At 44.5% G+C, this 16,441-nt stretch overlaps 1 protein-coding gene across 1 annotated transcript in view; it reads right to left on the reverse strand.

Moving 5' to 3' along the window:
- The window catches only part of MEMO1 (mediator of cell motility 1), a 90,480-nt gene that overhangs the window by 55,896 nt on the left and 18,143 nt on the right, over nucleotides 1–16,441 (reverse strand). The window contains exons 2-3 of the mRNA XM_077486287.1: nucleotides 13,252–13,333; nucleotides 12,524–12,592 (exon numbers count right to left, since the gene is read on the reverse strand). Coding sequence (XP_077342413.1) covers nucleotides 12,524–12,592; nucleotides 13,252–13,333 — 151 coding nt within the window. The remainder of the gene's footprint in view (nucleotides 1–12,523; nucleotides 12,593–13,251; nucleotides 13,334–16,441) is intronic.

The following is a 16,441-nucleotide window of genomic DNA, read 5'->3' on the forward strand; positions in this document are numbered from 1 at the left end:
TGGAGGAATTCTCTTCTTTTAAAGCCAAAAGCATGGGGGGGGGGGAGAAGGAGAGAAGGAAGGCAGAACAATATCCTGGTTTAAATGAAAAAAAACTGACACTACCTTCGGAAGGAAATTAGGATGAGTCTGCAATACAAACCGTATCCTTAAAAATAACCCAATATGACTCTTTACAAGAAAGAGCAGCCAACCCTTACACTCTTCTTGCAGAAGATATGGCAACCAGGAAAATGATGTTCCTCGTCAAGAGGACCAAGGGAAAAACCCCGTATTGGCTCAAAAAGGCCAGCTTCATTTCTAATCCCATCTTTAGGAATTCAAGGATCCTACCTATTCCCTGGGGTGCTAACCCCTGGTTTCACACCAGGAGATATATGCCTTCCAGACTCATTAGTATATGACACTGGAGGCCTGCTTCCTTGCATAACCAAAGTAGAAGCTACTGAAGCCGACAGCCCACAGTCTTATATTAAAATGTGGGTTTCAATAGCCAAACCATTTACATTTAGCATTTGTAAGGAAGGATGGAAACTAAGGGTCCCCCCTGCCACCATCTTTATGATCTCAGCAAACCAAGATCTCCTGGGCCACAAGAATCACCTCCTTCCCTTCTTGCTTGCTCCTGCAAAGAAGGTGCAGAAGCAAAACAGGAGGAAAAGCATAGATCAGTGAAAACTGATCCCATGGAAATACCAAGGCATCTGTTTAGTATGCCATTGGATCCCTTGTCCTTGACACACAGCTGATCTTGTTGTTGAACCCAGATGCCAATAGACCCATGTCCAGAACTCCCCATCCTTGGCATATTGACAGAATAATGCTGGGATGAAGGAACCATTGTCCTGGAAACAACAGTTGGCGACTCAAGTAGTCCGCCTGCCAATTCTCCATTCCCGGAATTGCAGATGGGCAGCAAGCAACATTCCTTGCCTAAGACAGAAAAAAAAAAATTCACCTCTTTCACAACTTCTCATGCCTCCTTGGTGATTGATATAAACCACAGTTGTGACATTGTCAGATTGAGCCTACTGCACCTGGTATTCCCAGGTGGCCTCCCATCCAGGTACTATCCAGGCCGGACCCTGCTTGGCCTCCAAGATCAGATGGTGATGATCAGGGTGATGTGGCTGTAGGATCCCAATAGGCAAGGTCATCTCTGGTCTGGACCATTTCCCTTGGGCAGACGCTTCTTCCAGGACTGCTCCAGGTAATTGGTAGAAAGGATCTTCCTTTCTGAAAAAACTTAGATATCGACCATCAATTGAGGCTCTGACGCACTTTTGCGGATAAACGCAATGGAAAGTTCAGAGTTTGGCTCTTGTCCCAAATTGACAGGATACTGTTTTGCAGAAGTCTTGAATGGAACTGCGCATAAGGAACAGCCTCGAAGAAGCCACCATCTTTCCTAATAAACACATGCAAAGCTAAATAGAAGGATTCTGTGTTTTGACCCACCGAATCAGTTCCTTTAAGGAACAGATTCTTTCCTGGGGTAAAATTACCATTTAGTGGGCTGTATCTATGACCAGCCCTAAGTACTGCAACCCCCTTGATGGTTTTAAGGAGGATCTTAATAGGTTGAGGATCCAACCAAAGCATTCCAGGTAGCTGACTGCGGTAACCAGACCTTGGTTTAATCGGGCTACCGATTGACCTACCAAGAGTAGATCGGCCAAGTAGGCTAGTATCGTTATACTTTGAGCCCTTAACCTGGCCAAAGAAGGAACTAGGATCTTTATACACACTCTAGGTGCAGTAGCTAGCCCGAAAAAGGTAGAGCTACAAAAACTGGAAGTGAAGATTTTCTACCTCGAAGCCTAGAAATTTCTGGTGAGCAGGGAAGATCGGCACATGGACATCAGCATCCTTGACGTCGACAGACGCTGGAAGTTCTCCCCCTTGTAGGAATGAGACTGATCGGATAAATTCCATGCAGAGAGAAATACTTTTTTTCTCTGGATCCTTAGGGACGTTTGATCTGAGGAAAAAGAAAACACGAGGAGACGGTAACTCTTGGAACTCCAGATTGGAGCTATTGAGGAAGTCCCCCATTAGTCTTCCTGTCAGGTCCATGAGAACTGCAGAAGAATTCCCCCCCATTGAGCTAGCGGGGCACCTTCTGATAAGGAGGCAACAGTATCCTGTAGGTTTTCTTCCCCCACCTCTGTCCCTAGGGTTAACTGAGGATTACCTATTGAACCTGATGGCGGAAGCCATCGTGACTGCCTGGAAGCTGATGCCCCTGGCATAAAAAGAAGGAGCTTTTAAAAATGAAAATATATATTTACCCCTTTACTTAAATGGAAAAAAGCGGGTGCTTTTCCCACTAGAATTTCTTTGGATAAATTATCCAAACATCCTCAAATAGCTGTTCCACTGCAAAAGGAAGACTAGCCAGGAGTTTCTGCATGGTGAAAGGAAGTTTATCCTCAGTTGAAGTGCGTTCCTGCACTCATGCGTTCAGCTGTTTGTGCTTCGCAACAATGTGCACAGAACCGTGTATAGCACCTGGTATTCCCAGTTGGCCTCCTATACAGGTACAAACCGCTGAAGGCATCTCAGCCGTAGTGCGTTTGGCTAGTTTATAAGCCAGCACCTGCACAAGGACTTTGAGGGGGTTCTACAAAAAGAACGGACAAGCAATTATTGCAAGCATAAAGCTGCCAGAATTCTGGGCCTGCTGAGTGGGATACCTAGAACACCTGTAAACTGGCCTCACAAACAATTAAGCAATTACTGTCAGCCAGGCTGCTCAATCTGCCAGAAAAAAAAAGCCAATCACCGCCTTATGTTCAAGGGACATCAGTCCCGAAGAGGAAGTAGACACATCTGCCATCTGCTCTGTGCCAATCAGTAACCCCCGCCAGTGACGCCATTCAGTGTAACCTACCAGTGCCCATCACTGCCACCTATTAATGCCCAATGCAACCTATCAATGTACTTCAGTGCCTCCTCTGTAGCCTCATCAGCGTACATCAATGAAGGAGAAAAATTAACCGTTTGCAAAATTTTATAGCAAAATATAAAAATAAAAATCGCAGAGGTGATCAAATACCACCAAAAGAAAGCTATATGTGAGGAAAACAAAAAGGATAAACATTTAATTTGGGTACAGCGTTGTATGACTGCGCAATTGTCATTCAAAGTGCGACAGTGCTGAAAGCTGAAAATTGGTCTGGACAAGAAGGGGGTTTAAGTGTCCAGTAAGCAAGTGGTTAAATATCTCTATGCAGTGGTAAATATAAATAACCAACTATATGGTTAGGGGGCAAAAGCTCTGAGAATAATAGACAGAAGAGATATAATGTATATACTATTGGAGGACAGACAGATATTTTACATTTTTCACTCGGTCATACTGCAGCGATTTGCTAAAATAATTTAAGTTAATTTTTTCCTCATTAATGTACACACAGCACGCCATATTGACAGAAAAACCGAATTGACAACATTTTTGCAGATTTATTAAAAAGAAAAACTGAAATAATCACATGGTCCTAAGTATTTAGACCCTTTGCTGTGACACTCATATTTAACTCCGGTGCTGTTTATTTCTGCTGATCATCCTTGAGACGGTTCTACACCTTCATTTGAGTCCAGCTGTGTTTGATTATACCGATTGGACTTGACTAGGAAAGCCACACAACTGTCTATACAAGACTTTACAGCTCACAGTGCATGTCAGAGCAAATGAGAATCATGAGGTCAAAGGAACTGCCTGAAGAGCTCAGAAACAGAATCGTGGCAAGGCACAGATCTGGCCAAGGTTACAAAAAAAAAAAAACACTTATGCTGCACTTAGGCTTCCTAAGAGCACAGTGGCCTCCATAATCCTTAAATGGAAGACGTTTAGGGCGACCAGAACCCTTCCTAGAGTTGGCCGTCCGGCCAAACAGCTATTGGGGAGAGAAGAGCCTTGGTGAGAGGTAAAGAAGAACCCAAAGATCACCGTGGCTGAGCTCCAGAGATGCAGTCACAAGATGGGAGAAAGCTGTAGAAAGTCAACCTGAAAGTCATCACTGCAGCCCTCCGCCAGTCGGGTCTTTATGGCAGAGTGGTCTGATGGTAGCCTCTTCTCAGTGCAAGACACATGAAAGCCTGCATGGAGTTTGCAAAAAAAAAAAAAAAGCAAGCACCTGAAGGACTCCAAGATGGTGAGAAATAAGATTCTCTGGTCTGACAAGACCAATATAGAACTTTTTGGCCTTAATTCTAAGCGGTATGTGTGGAAAAAAACAGGGGCGGCTCATCACCTGTCCAATACAGTCCCAACAGTGAAGCATGGTGGTGGCAGCATTATGCTGTGGGGGTGTTTTTCAGCTGCAGGGACAAGACGACTGGTTGCAATTGAGGGAAAGATGAATGCGGCCAAGTACAGGGATATCCTGGGCGAAAACCTTCTCCAGAGTGCTCAGGACCTCAGACTGGGCTAAAGGTTTACCTTCCAACAAGACAATGACCCTAAGCACACAGCTAATGTAACAAAGGAGTGGTTTCACAACAACTTTGTGACTGTTCTTGAATGGCCCAGCCAGAGCCCTGACAAACCCAATTGAGCATCTCTGGAGACCCCTAAAAATGGCTGTCCACCAATGTTTACCATCCAAACTGACAGAACTGGAGAGGATCTGCAAGGAGGAATGGCAGAGGATCCCCAAATCTAGGTGTGAAAAACTTGTTGCATCTTTCCCAAAAAGACTCAGGGCTGTATTAGATCAAAAGGGTGCTTCTATTAAATAGGTCTGAATACTTGGGACCATGTGATATTTCAGTTTTTCTTTTTTAATAAATCTGCAAAAATTTCAACAATTCTGTGTTTTTCTGTCAATACAGGTGCTGTATGGAAAAAAACAAAAACCTCAAATTGATTTTAACAAATGGCTGCAATATAACAAAGAGTGAAAAATTTAAGGGGGTCTGAATACTTTGCGTCCCCACGATATATAATATAAGAAATACACCCAGAAGTGGGATATATGGGCATTTTTAACCGCTTTGACGGCGCACGCCAATGTACTTTAGCAGAATGGCATGGACAGGCAAATTGGCGTACAGGTACGTCCCTTTAAATTTTCCGCCGTGCCATCGCGTGTGCGACGCCAGTGGCGTGCGTGCTGGTTGGGACCTCCATGAGTCTGATCGCTGATCCCAAGGACTCGATCGCTGTGGGGATAACCGCGATCATCTCACGGGAAGGAAGAACGGGGAGATGCTAATGTAAACAAGCATCTCCCCGTTCTGCCCAGTGACTACCTGTGATCGGAGCAGAGATCAGTGACATGTCACACACAGCCATGCCCCCCACAGTTAGAAACGCTCTCCAGGGCTCACTTAACCCCTACACTGCCACCTAGTGGTTAACCCCTTCATTGCCAGTGTAATTTACACAGGAATCTGTGCATTTGTATAGCACTGATTGCTGCATAAATAACAATGATCCCAAAAATGTCCGATGTGTCTGCTATAATGTCGCAGTCACGAGAGAAAAAAAAATAAATAAATAAAAAAAAAAAAGCTCGCTTATAGAGCAAAAAATAAAAAACAGCAGGGGTGATCAAATACCACCAAAAGAAAGCTCTATTTGTGGGGAAAAAAGGACGTCAATTGTGTTTGGGAGCCACATCGCATGACCACGCAACTGTCAGTTGAAGCGACGCAGTGCCGAATAGCAAAAAGTGCTCTGGTCTTTGGCATGAAAATGTTCCGAGGCTTAAGTGGTTAACTAAGTCAGACATGAATCTATATGAAGGGTGAAAGGGAGATATAAATCTTTATTAAAGTAGTACTAAAAGCCAAGACTTTTTTCATAGATATGATCATTTTAAACATAAAAAGCACAATACTGGTAAAAGTTTACTTTAAATGCAATTGTAACGCCTTCTATGACCTCCAGTCTATCAGCCTCAACCTTCTCTGGGTTCAGATGCTGATCTTCCCTGCACAGTCTTTAACCACTTCAGCCCCAGCGTATAGTCATATGATGCCCACAGATGGGATCTCACATCCTGGGTGGGCGTCATATGATGTCCTCTCATTCCCGGCCGTCTAGGGGGCGCGCGCACCCGTGGCATCGCTCGGGACCCGGTGCGCGTGCCCGGCAGCCGTGATGTCCGCCGGGCACCCGCGATTGCCCGGGAACACAGCAGGACCATGGATCTGTGTATGTAAACACACAGATCCACGTCCTGTCAGTGGAGAGGAGACCGATGGTGTGTTCTCAGTACAGAAGAACACCGATCGGTCTCTTCCCTTTGTGAGTCCCCTCCCCCCACAGTTAGAATCACTCCCATAGGGAACATATTAACCACTGCAGCGCCCCCTGGTGTTAACCCCTTCCCTGCCAGTCACATTTACACAGTATTCAGTGCAATTTTATAGCACCGATCGCTATGTAAACGTGAATGGTCCCAAAAAGGTGTCAAAAGGTGTCCGATGTGTCCGCCATAATTTCGCAGTCACAAAAAAATAAAAAGCCATAAATCTATCCCTTATTTTTGTAGATGCTATAACTTTTGCACAAACCAATCAATATACGCTTATTGCAATTTTTTTTTACAAAAAAATATGTAGAAGAATACGTATCGGCCTAAACTGAGGAAAAAAAAAAATAGTTTTTTTTTAAAAATTGGATATTTATTATAGCAAAAAAAAAAAAAAAAGGAATAAAAATTGTGTTTTTTCTTCAAAATTGTTGCTTTGTTTTGGTTTATAGCGCAAAAAGTGCTCTGGTAAGGAAGGGGGTAAAATCCTCCAGGGCTGAAGTGGTTAAAGTGATTTTTTTTTTTTTAAAACAAACATGTTATACATACCTGCTCTGTGTAATGTTTTGCACAGAACTGCCCTGATTCTCCTCTTCTGGCTCCTCCTGCCTTCAGAGTGCACCAATAGCAAGCTGTATAGTATAGAGGCCCCTATAGCAAGATAAGAAAAACTTCTGCCTTTAGAGCCACTCACTTCCTGCCCAGGACTTCATGTCCCATGAGGCATTGCTCCTCACACATTCACAAGCTCTCAGGCACTTACTGTCATGTATGGATGGTGTACTGAGCTGTATGTGTGCTGCACTGTAATACCCAAAATGTAAATGTACTCTGTATGCAGGCCAACTAATCGGCTGGCTGATTAATTATGAAAATAGTTGACAAAACCCCCCAGAAAGATGACAAAGCTTTTCTATTTAGTTATAGCCTACTATAAAAAGGCATAAGAAATAGCAGCGAATTCAGCATGCCCGCCGTGGATGTAGGACGGATTGTATGTTTGAAATTATTTATCTTCTCCACTGTAAGTAGAATTTTAGTAAATATTTGTCCTTTTACACTGGATAGTGTGCATGAGTCATTCTTCTTGTGCCATGCTTTATATCCGGTCTGAGTACCACTAAGGCGAAGGTTGTGTGCTGCTTCCTACCAATACCATTAAAGGTGCAGTTGAAAATGCTGGAGGTGGCCCTTACCTGGGGTGAGGGGTGAAGCTCACTAAGGCAATTGCTGACCTATATATGAGGTCTATGACTTTGGTAAGAGGCTATATTTGTTGGTTTGAAAGGGAAGCACTGGGTGATTGTCACAGGAAGATTATAGGACTCATTCATCTGGCACATTTGGATTATCACCATATGGACTTTTCTGGATGGTTTATACTATTTTTTTGCACTTTGTTTTCATGCATTATTGCACTTTCATATTCTGCCACAGAATTTTACCTATGATACCATAGAACATGATTTGTTATATGCATCACTAATGCACTTTGAGTACATAGTATGTATCTGGCGATTTAATATTTATGCACATTGTCAACTGACAGCGCAACACTTTCTTTGATAAAATCTGTTTAGTATTGATGTGTACAATACTGAGTGCATCTGTCAAACTATTTTTTTTATTTTAAGAAATGATAAAGTGTATAAGCCCAAATCTCATCTAAGGGCCAGTATTTTGGAGAGGCAATATTTTTATGAGGTTTTGGAGATCAATACCATCAAGGTATCCCTTGAAGGGTGGAAGCAGTTGGTCTTCAAAAGTGGTAGGGTACAAGGTGGACAGCCATTGTAGCAAATTGTTCTTTATGGGTAATGTAATTCAATGGAGAAACCATCTGGGCAAAGATTTTAGTTATCAGTAGACGTAAGAAATCATATACAATAGGGGTGCACCGAATGGGTTTTTTGGTGCCAAAACCGATACCGAAAATGAAAAATACACTAGGCCGAAAACCGAAACCGATACCGAAACAGCACCGATACCGAAAATGACCGTTTTTAAAAAATATTTTCATACAGCAGATGGTCAGAGACTGGGGACATATTACAGGAGATGGTCAGAGACTGCAGGCATGGTACAGGAGATGGTCAGAGACTGCAGGCATGGTACAGGAGATGGTCAGAGACTGCAGGCTATGGTACAGGAGATGGTCAGAGAATGCAGGCTATGGTACAGGAGATGGTCAGAGACTGGGGATATGGTACAGGAGCTGGTCAGAGACTGCAGACATGATACAGGAGCTGGTCAGAGACTGCAGACATGATACAGGAGCTGGTCAGAGACTGCAGACATGATACAGGAGCTGGTCAGAGACTGCAGACATGATACAGGAGCTGGTCAGAGACTGCAGACATGATACAGGAGCTGGTCAGAGACTGCAGACATGATACAGGAGCTGGTCAGAGACTGCAGACATGATACAGGAGCTGGTCAGAGACTGCAGACATGATACAGGAGCTGGTCAGAGACTGCAGACATGATACAGGAGCTGGTCAGAGACTGCAGACATGATACAGGAGCTGGTCAGAGACTGCAGACATGATACAGGAGCTGGTCAGAGACTGCAGACATGATACAGGAGCTGGTCAGAGACTGCAGACATGATACAGGAGCTGGTCAGAGACTGCAGACATGATACAGGAGCTGGTCAGAGACTGCAGACATGATACAGGAGCTGGTCAGAGACTGCAGACATGATACAGGAGCTGGTCAGAGACTGCAGACATGATACAGGAGCAGGTCAGAGACTGAAGACATGATACAGGAGCTGGTCAGAGACTGCAGGCATGATACAGGAGCTGGTCAGAGACTGCAGGCATGATACAGGAGCTGGTCAGAGACTGCAGGCATGATACAGGAGCTGGTCAGAGACTGCAGGCATGATACAGGAGCTGGTCAGAGACTGCAGGCATGGTACAGGAGCTGGTCAGAGACTGCAGGCATGGTACAGGAGATGGTCAGAGACTGCAGGCATGGTACAGGAGATGGTCAGAGACTGCAGGCATGGTACAGGAGATGGTCAGAGACTGCAGGCATAGTACAGGAGATGGTCAGAGACTGCAGGCATAGTACAGGAGATGGTCAGAGACTGCAGGCATGGTACAGGAGATGGTCATAGTACAGGAGATGGTCAGAGACTGCAGGCATGGTACAGGAGATCAAAGCAGCCTCACCAGTTCCCCCTCAGATGCAGCCTGCCTGATAAAAATACATGCACAGTGTTTTCCATGTATTCCAATGGCTTTAGTTCACACCATGCAGTCAGTTTCCGGTGTGGAAACTGACTGCATGGTGTGAACTAGAGCCATTGGAATACATGGAAAACACTGTGCATGCATTTTGTGCAAAAAAAAAAAAAAAAAAAAAAAGGCACACGGAACTGCATCTGGTGTGAACTGGCCCCAAGCAAGCTACCTGGTTCCATTCCAACAGACTTCTATTGGGAATGCTCATATCGTTACCTCTACTAGCAATAACTTAACCCTTCCCCATTCTATCACATGGCGATAAAAAACTAGCTGGGTCAAAATCAAGATTATTATTATTTTTTTATATGGTCAATAAAGTGAGTACAGCCTTTGTCCTGTGACCTGGTGTTATATAGCATGGCTCCATTCACACTAGTGGCCAGAGGTAGATAGTCTCAGAGGCAAACAAATTACTTTTGGATGAAGCAGCACTGTGGGCACAAAAAACTTGATTTAGCTGCGGACAAAACTCTGCAATGCTTGCCCTGGGCACACTCTTTCCCCCTTATGCAGTGTCTAAATGCAGCCTCACCCATGCCCGGATCTGTGCGGTGATCTCCGTGTGTCACGGAGCTGTGCATTGAATTTCCCGGGCGGCTGCAGTAACAATGTCCCGCCTCCTGTAATCACGTCACGCTGATTCAATGTCCCGCCATTGGATCAGTGTACCGTCTGTCACAGGAGGCGGGACATTGTTACTGCAGCCGCCCGGGAAATTCAATGCACAGCTCCGTGACACACGGAGATCACCGCACTGTCGGGCGGGAGGAAAGGAGGAGGGAGGACAGAAGACAGAGGACGAGCCAGGAAAACACCCGTGCAATGGGCGGCACCAGGGGGCGGAGCCCAGCACAGGCCCCGCCCCCATCATCGGCAAGATTTTCCTTTCGGCATTTTGCCGAAAACACCATTTTCGGCCGATATGTTTCGGCGGCAGAAATTTCGGTGCATCCCTAATATCCAACCTAGACCAAGTATTGTACGAATCAGATGCCACGCCTCATGCTAGGTATATGTCCCCTAACTGTATGTGATTGAAGACATCAGGAGTCCCTTTGTTTCATACAAGGAAAAAAAGAAAGCCTTGATAATGACAAATATAAAAAATTTTTTTTATATATATATATATATATATATATATATATATATATATATATATATATATATACACACACATATATATGTAGTATTCAACCCCCTGCAGATTTAGCAGGTTTACACATTCGGAATTAACTTGGCATTGTGACATTTGGACTGTAGATCAGCCTGGAAGTGTGAAATGCACTGCAGCAAAAAAGAATGTTATTTCTTTGTTTAATTTTTTTTAAATAGTGAAAAGTTTATTCAGAGGGTCAATTATTATTCAACCCCTCAATTCAACAGAATTCTGTTTGGTTCCCCTAAAGCAGGGGTCTCAAACTGGTGGCCCCCCAGCTGTTGTGAAACTACAAGTCCCATGAGGCATGGCAAGGATGACCATTACAAGCATGACTCCCACAGGCAGAGGCATGATGGGAATTGTAGTTTCGCAACAGCTGGAGGGCCACCAGTTTGAGATCCCTGCCCTAAAGTATTAAGAAGTAGTTCAGGCACAAAGAACAATGAGCTTCACATGTTTGGATTAATTATCTGTTTTTCCAGCCTTTTCTGACTATTTAAGACCCTCCTCAAACTTGTGAACAGCACTCATACATGGTCAACATGGGAAAGACAAAGGAGCATTCCAAGGCCATCAGAGACAAGATCGTGGAGGGTCACAAGGCTGGCAAGGGGTACAAAACCCTTTCCAAGGAGTTGGGCCTACCTGTCTCCACTGTTGGGAGCATCATCCGGAAGTGGAAGGCTTATGGAACTACTGTTAGCCTTCCACGGGCTGGACAGCCTTTGAAAGTTTCCTCCCGTGCCGAGGCCAGGCTTGTCCGAAGAGTCAAGGCTAACCCAAGGACAACAAGGAAGGAGCTCCGGGAAGATCTCATGGCAGTGGGGACATTGGTTTCAGTCAATACCATAAGTAACGTACTCCACCGCAATGGTCTCCGTTCCAGACGAGCCCGTAAGGTACCTTTACTTTCAAAGCGTCATGTCAAGGCTCGTCTACAGTTTGCTCATGATCACTTGGAGGACTCTGAGACAGACTGGTTCAAGGTTCTCTGGTCTGATGAGACCAAGATCGAGATCTTTGGTGCCAACCACACACGTGACGTTTGGAGACTGGATGGCACTGCATACGACCCAAAGAATACCATCCCTATAGTCAAGCATGGTGGTGGCAGCATCATGCTGTGGGGCTGCTTCCCAGCCAAGGGGCCTGGCCATCTGGTCCGCATCCATGGGAAGATGGATAGCACGGCCTACCTGGAGATTTTGGCCAAGAACCTCCGCTCCTCCATCAAGGACCTTAAGATGGGTCGTCATTTCATCTTCCAACAAGACAACGACCCAAAGCACACAGCCAAGAAAACCAAGGCCTGGTTCAAGAGGGAAAAAAATCAAGGTGTTGCAGTGGCCTAGTCAGTCTCCTGACCTTAACCCAATTGAAAACTTGTGGAAGGAGCTCAAGATTAAAGTCCACATGAGACACCCAAAGAACCTAGATAACTTGGAGAAGATCTGCATGGAGGAGTGGGCCAAGATAACTCCAGAGACCTGTGCCGGCCTGATCAGGTCTTATAAAAGACGATTATTAGCTGTAATTGCAAACAAGGGTTATTCCACAAAATATTAAACCTAGGGGTTGAATAATAATTGACCCACACTTTTATGTTTAAAATTTATTAAATTTTAACTGAGCAACATAACTTTTTGGTTTGTAAGATTTATGCATCTGTTAATAAATCCTGCTCTTGTTTAAAGTTTGAAGGCTCTAACTTATTTGCATCTTATCAAACCTGCTAAATCTGCAGGGGGTTGAATACTACTTGTAGTCACTGTATATATATATATACACACACACACACACACACATACACACACATACATACGAAACAAGAAAGCACAAACACTTACGTAATGGAAGGGTCTACTTGCTTGTAGGCATGAGCAGCACAGGATCCACAGTAGGTATATCCAGCATGACTATTTAGAAATATTTAGAGTTAGCATGGTTATTTATAGAATTCGATAACAAAATGATTAAAGCAGAATTGAACTTTTCCAAATATGCAAAAAGGAGTAGATTACTAGTTAAAAACTAGTCAACTTTTCATATTTTCATTTAAACATCCCCCCACCAGCCACTTACTAACCTACATTATGTTAACATTGCTTTGTTATCAGCCCAATTCCTACTGACATTTTAGTAAATGCAAAAATCATTGCCCCCCGACTTCCATCTAAATTGCATCAGCACCCATTCACTCAGGTGCGACTTGTCATGCGAGTTGACAGTTCCAAATCGCATGACAAGTTGCCCTCTATTTCCGGCAATGGAACCTTTTATATTGCAGTGATTATGAAAGGTCTCTGCACTACATTTTATCGATTTCATTGAGACTTGTATAGACTTCTGTTAAATGATGTCGCAAGCCCCAATGAAATCAGCAGTGCTAATCACACTGATGTAAGGCTTTGAGAATGGCATTGAAGTAGCTCGATATCACTCTGCATAAGAGGAGAGGACATGGAACAGTTATCCGCCTGATCAGAGGACAGATCCCCGCTGAGCTGACAGAGTCTGCCCCATGTGGAAGGGGCTGAACAGTTTGACAGTATTTTTAAAACAGATCAATACTTACGGTGCAATAATGGCTCTTGCAGGTCTTTTTGAAGTTTGTGCTTGGGACAGCCAACCTTCCAACTGGGCACTCAGCTGGGGCCCTAAAATAATCAGAAACCAAGCCATCAAAATGTGAGAATATAAATAATTGAGCACTTGTAACAAACTGTAAGCCAGTGTTACAAAATTTGTCTTCAGGTGCTACCAACTGCATGCATTTCAGAATCTCTGGTAGAAGGTTATTAAAGTTGGGTGCCCCTTAAATTTTTTTTTTTTAGGTCAGCAACTTCAAATACTGCAGTGGCTGACTTAATAAGACAATTACCTGTCCCAGGGTCCAGCGATGCAGGGGAATGAAGCTCCGCTCCCCCCCCCCCCCCCCCCCGCGCGCAGTCATCTGGAAACTGTCACGTGTCCCAGATGATTCACTGTGCCAAGGGTAAGTGACATTAGGTGCCCAGGCACTGAAGGAGGCAGACTACGAGGGACCCCCTAGTAACAGGCATTTAGAGGCGAGTTAAGCTGCCCCCCCCCCCTTTTTTTTTTTACTATTTTTGGGGGGGGGGGGGGGGAACCACCACTTTAATCTACATTTTACAAAGTAGCACACTATTTCATTGGTCTGACATAGTGTGCCCAGTTTGGCTAGGTTCACATCTATGCATTCAAGAGAACGGGCTGCTCTCCTTGCGTTTCCTACAAGAAAAAGGGGTATTTAACCTTTTTAAAATACAGCCAAAGCACCATGCGTTTCTGCACATGGTAAACCAAACAAATTTCAGTGTTTAATGGCACCCCTGTGTGTTTTATTAAGAGCGGGGCATTGTATGTGCAGCTGCAACCACGTGCAATTTATTAGCACTCCCGCACAGATGTGAACCTAGCCTTGGTGGTACTGAAGAAGAGGAGAATTTGAGCAACACTATATGAAAAAGATTGCCAATAATGCAAGTTTAACAGCAACAATGCTTAAAGACTACCACACTGTCATCAAGGTTATGGATAAAAATATAGAAGTTCAGCAAAAGCCCAACTAGTCTTAAAATGCTCCTTTCCCCCTTCCAACACCTATACTAACATGTGTAAAAAGGATGTGTATACTTACCCCATTTTCAGCCTGCTCTGGTCCAGTCACATGATTAGTCCCCCCTGTACCAGCCAGTGATGGCTGCAGAGTAGAGGATGGACTGGCAACAATAGCTGTACCATGGAAGTCTATTGACGACGTAATCACTGATAGTTTTTAGTTGTCAAGCTAGCGCCATCCTCCCTCACATTCTGGGCTCAGAGCGGTAACACGATCTGTTGATTTAGCTTAAATGGGCAAACAGAATAAGATCATACTATGTCTTTTCTGCAATAAAACAAACTCCCCTCCCTGCTCAGACTTTAGAATCTCAACTGAGCTGCACATGCACAACTCGCAACTCAGGGTACATTCTCGATACGGTGGCTTGGTGTTGGGGTGAATGAACTCCTGCACATGCATAGGAGTTTAGTCATCATGCACCAGCCAATCAAGATGTCCAAGACCCAGAGGTCAGCGTCAAGGAGGGACCCCATGGGCACTGGTATTTGCAGAGCTTAGTTCCACTTTAAAGAGGAGGGCTCTATTGAAAGAGAAAATCTAGACTAAGCAACTTTAGGCGTTTCTCTGGATTTAGCTTCCTGTCAGGTGAGATGTATGAAGGCAATTACAGCCTCTGATTCTGAGAGATTTCCTTTAAAATATGAAATTCTTACATTTTAAAGCCAAGATAGAAGCCAACATGAAAATAAAGTTGTTCTTCCAAATCAGACCCTACCGTCTACTCACTGACTTTACTCAATGACTTAATGATTCTTAAGTCAGTGAGTAGACGGTAAGGTCTGACAGTTCTTTTTATAGCATACTTTGATGCATAGTGGACACTTTACATTCAGATAATTTAGATTTTTGCTAAAAGCATGTCACATTGGGCGGCACAGTGGTGTTGTGGTTAGCACTCTCACCTAGCAGTAAAAAGGGTTGCTGGATTGAATCCCAACCATGACACTACCTGCCTGGAGTTTGCATGTTCTCCCTGTGCCTGCGTGGGTTTCCTCCGGGTACCCCGGTTTCCTCCCACACTCTACAGAGATGCAGGTAGGTTAATTGGCTTCTGTCCAAAATTGGCCCTAGTATATGAATGGGGACCTTGGATTGTGGGCTCCTTGAGGGTAGGGACGGATGTGAGTGTGCAATGTACAGGGATAGGGACAATTGTAGACACTCAGGTTGAACTGGATGGACTGGTGTCTTTATTCAACCTATGTAACATTTGTCAGTTTGTAAATTTACATTAGGGCTCACGCACACTGCATCTCAAAGAAGCTCCTACAGGCGAAGACGTGATGACGAAACACGTATGGGCATGACCGTGCAGTTGTTCACTATCGCAGTAGGAGTGCTGGTCTTCCCGGGACTCGCCACTAATGCCAGAGCTCATTTCCATCTTCTGATCCGGACTGTGGTGAGATCAGACTGTGCCCCACTAATGACATTCAATGCGTTTTGAAATTTACTACATTGTACGTATGTTTTTAATGAGCGTTGGTTTGTTGGCTTATAAAAATGGTTTGCACTATGGATTGTACGCTTTGATTTTTTCCATATGTGAAAACATCAATGAATTGAATTGTGAGTAGGGGTGCAACGGATCAAAAAACTCACAGATTGGATCGTTCCTCGGATCAGTCACGGATCGGATCATTTTTCGGATCAGCAAATAATTTGATTTGCAAAAAACCTGTGAAAATTCCACCATATAGTCCCCACTGTAATATTCACAATCTACCCCACTGTAATATTGGCAAGCAGGGTATCGCAGGGTATGGAGGGATGGCTGCTTCCATCTCTGGATCTCTCCCCTCCACTGTACAGATTAGTACAGAGAGGGGAGAGAGGAAACGGCTGTTTACAAGTGATCGCTCCGTCGGAGCGTTCACAGTGTAAACAGCCTGGGTGTAGAAAGATGGCCGCCACTTCGGAGCTAGGCCGAAGCCGCGGCCTTTCCTAAGGCCGAGACCGCGGCCTTTCCTAAGGCCGAGACCACAGAGCGCTCCGTGGATCGTGGCATGTGCCAATCCGAGCGAGGTGACCCGTTCGGATCACGGATCAGTGACGATCCGTTGCACCCTTAGTTTTAAGGAGAGAGTCTATTTGGAAGCTTCACCTAGGAATATCCGGA

The sequence above is a fragment of the Lithobates pipiens genome, unplaced genomic scaffold (assembly GCF_037356315.1).
Source record: "Lithobates pipiens isolate NorthernLeopardFrog02 unplaced genomic scaffold, aLitPip1_a1.2 Scaffold_18, whole genome shotgun sequence".
NCBI lineage: Eukaryota > Metazoa > Chordata > Amphibia > Anura > Ranidae > Lithobates > Lithobates pipiens.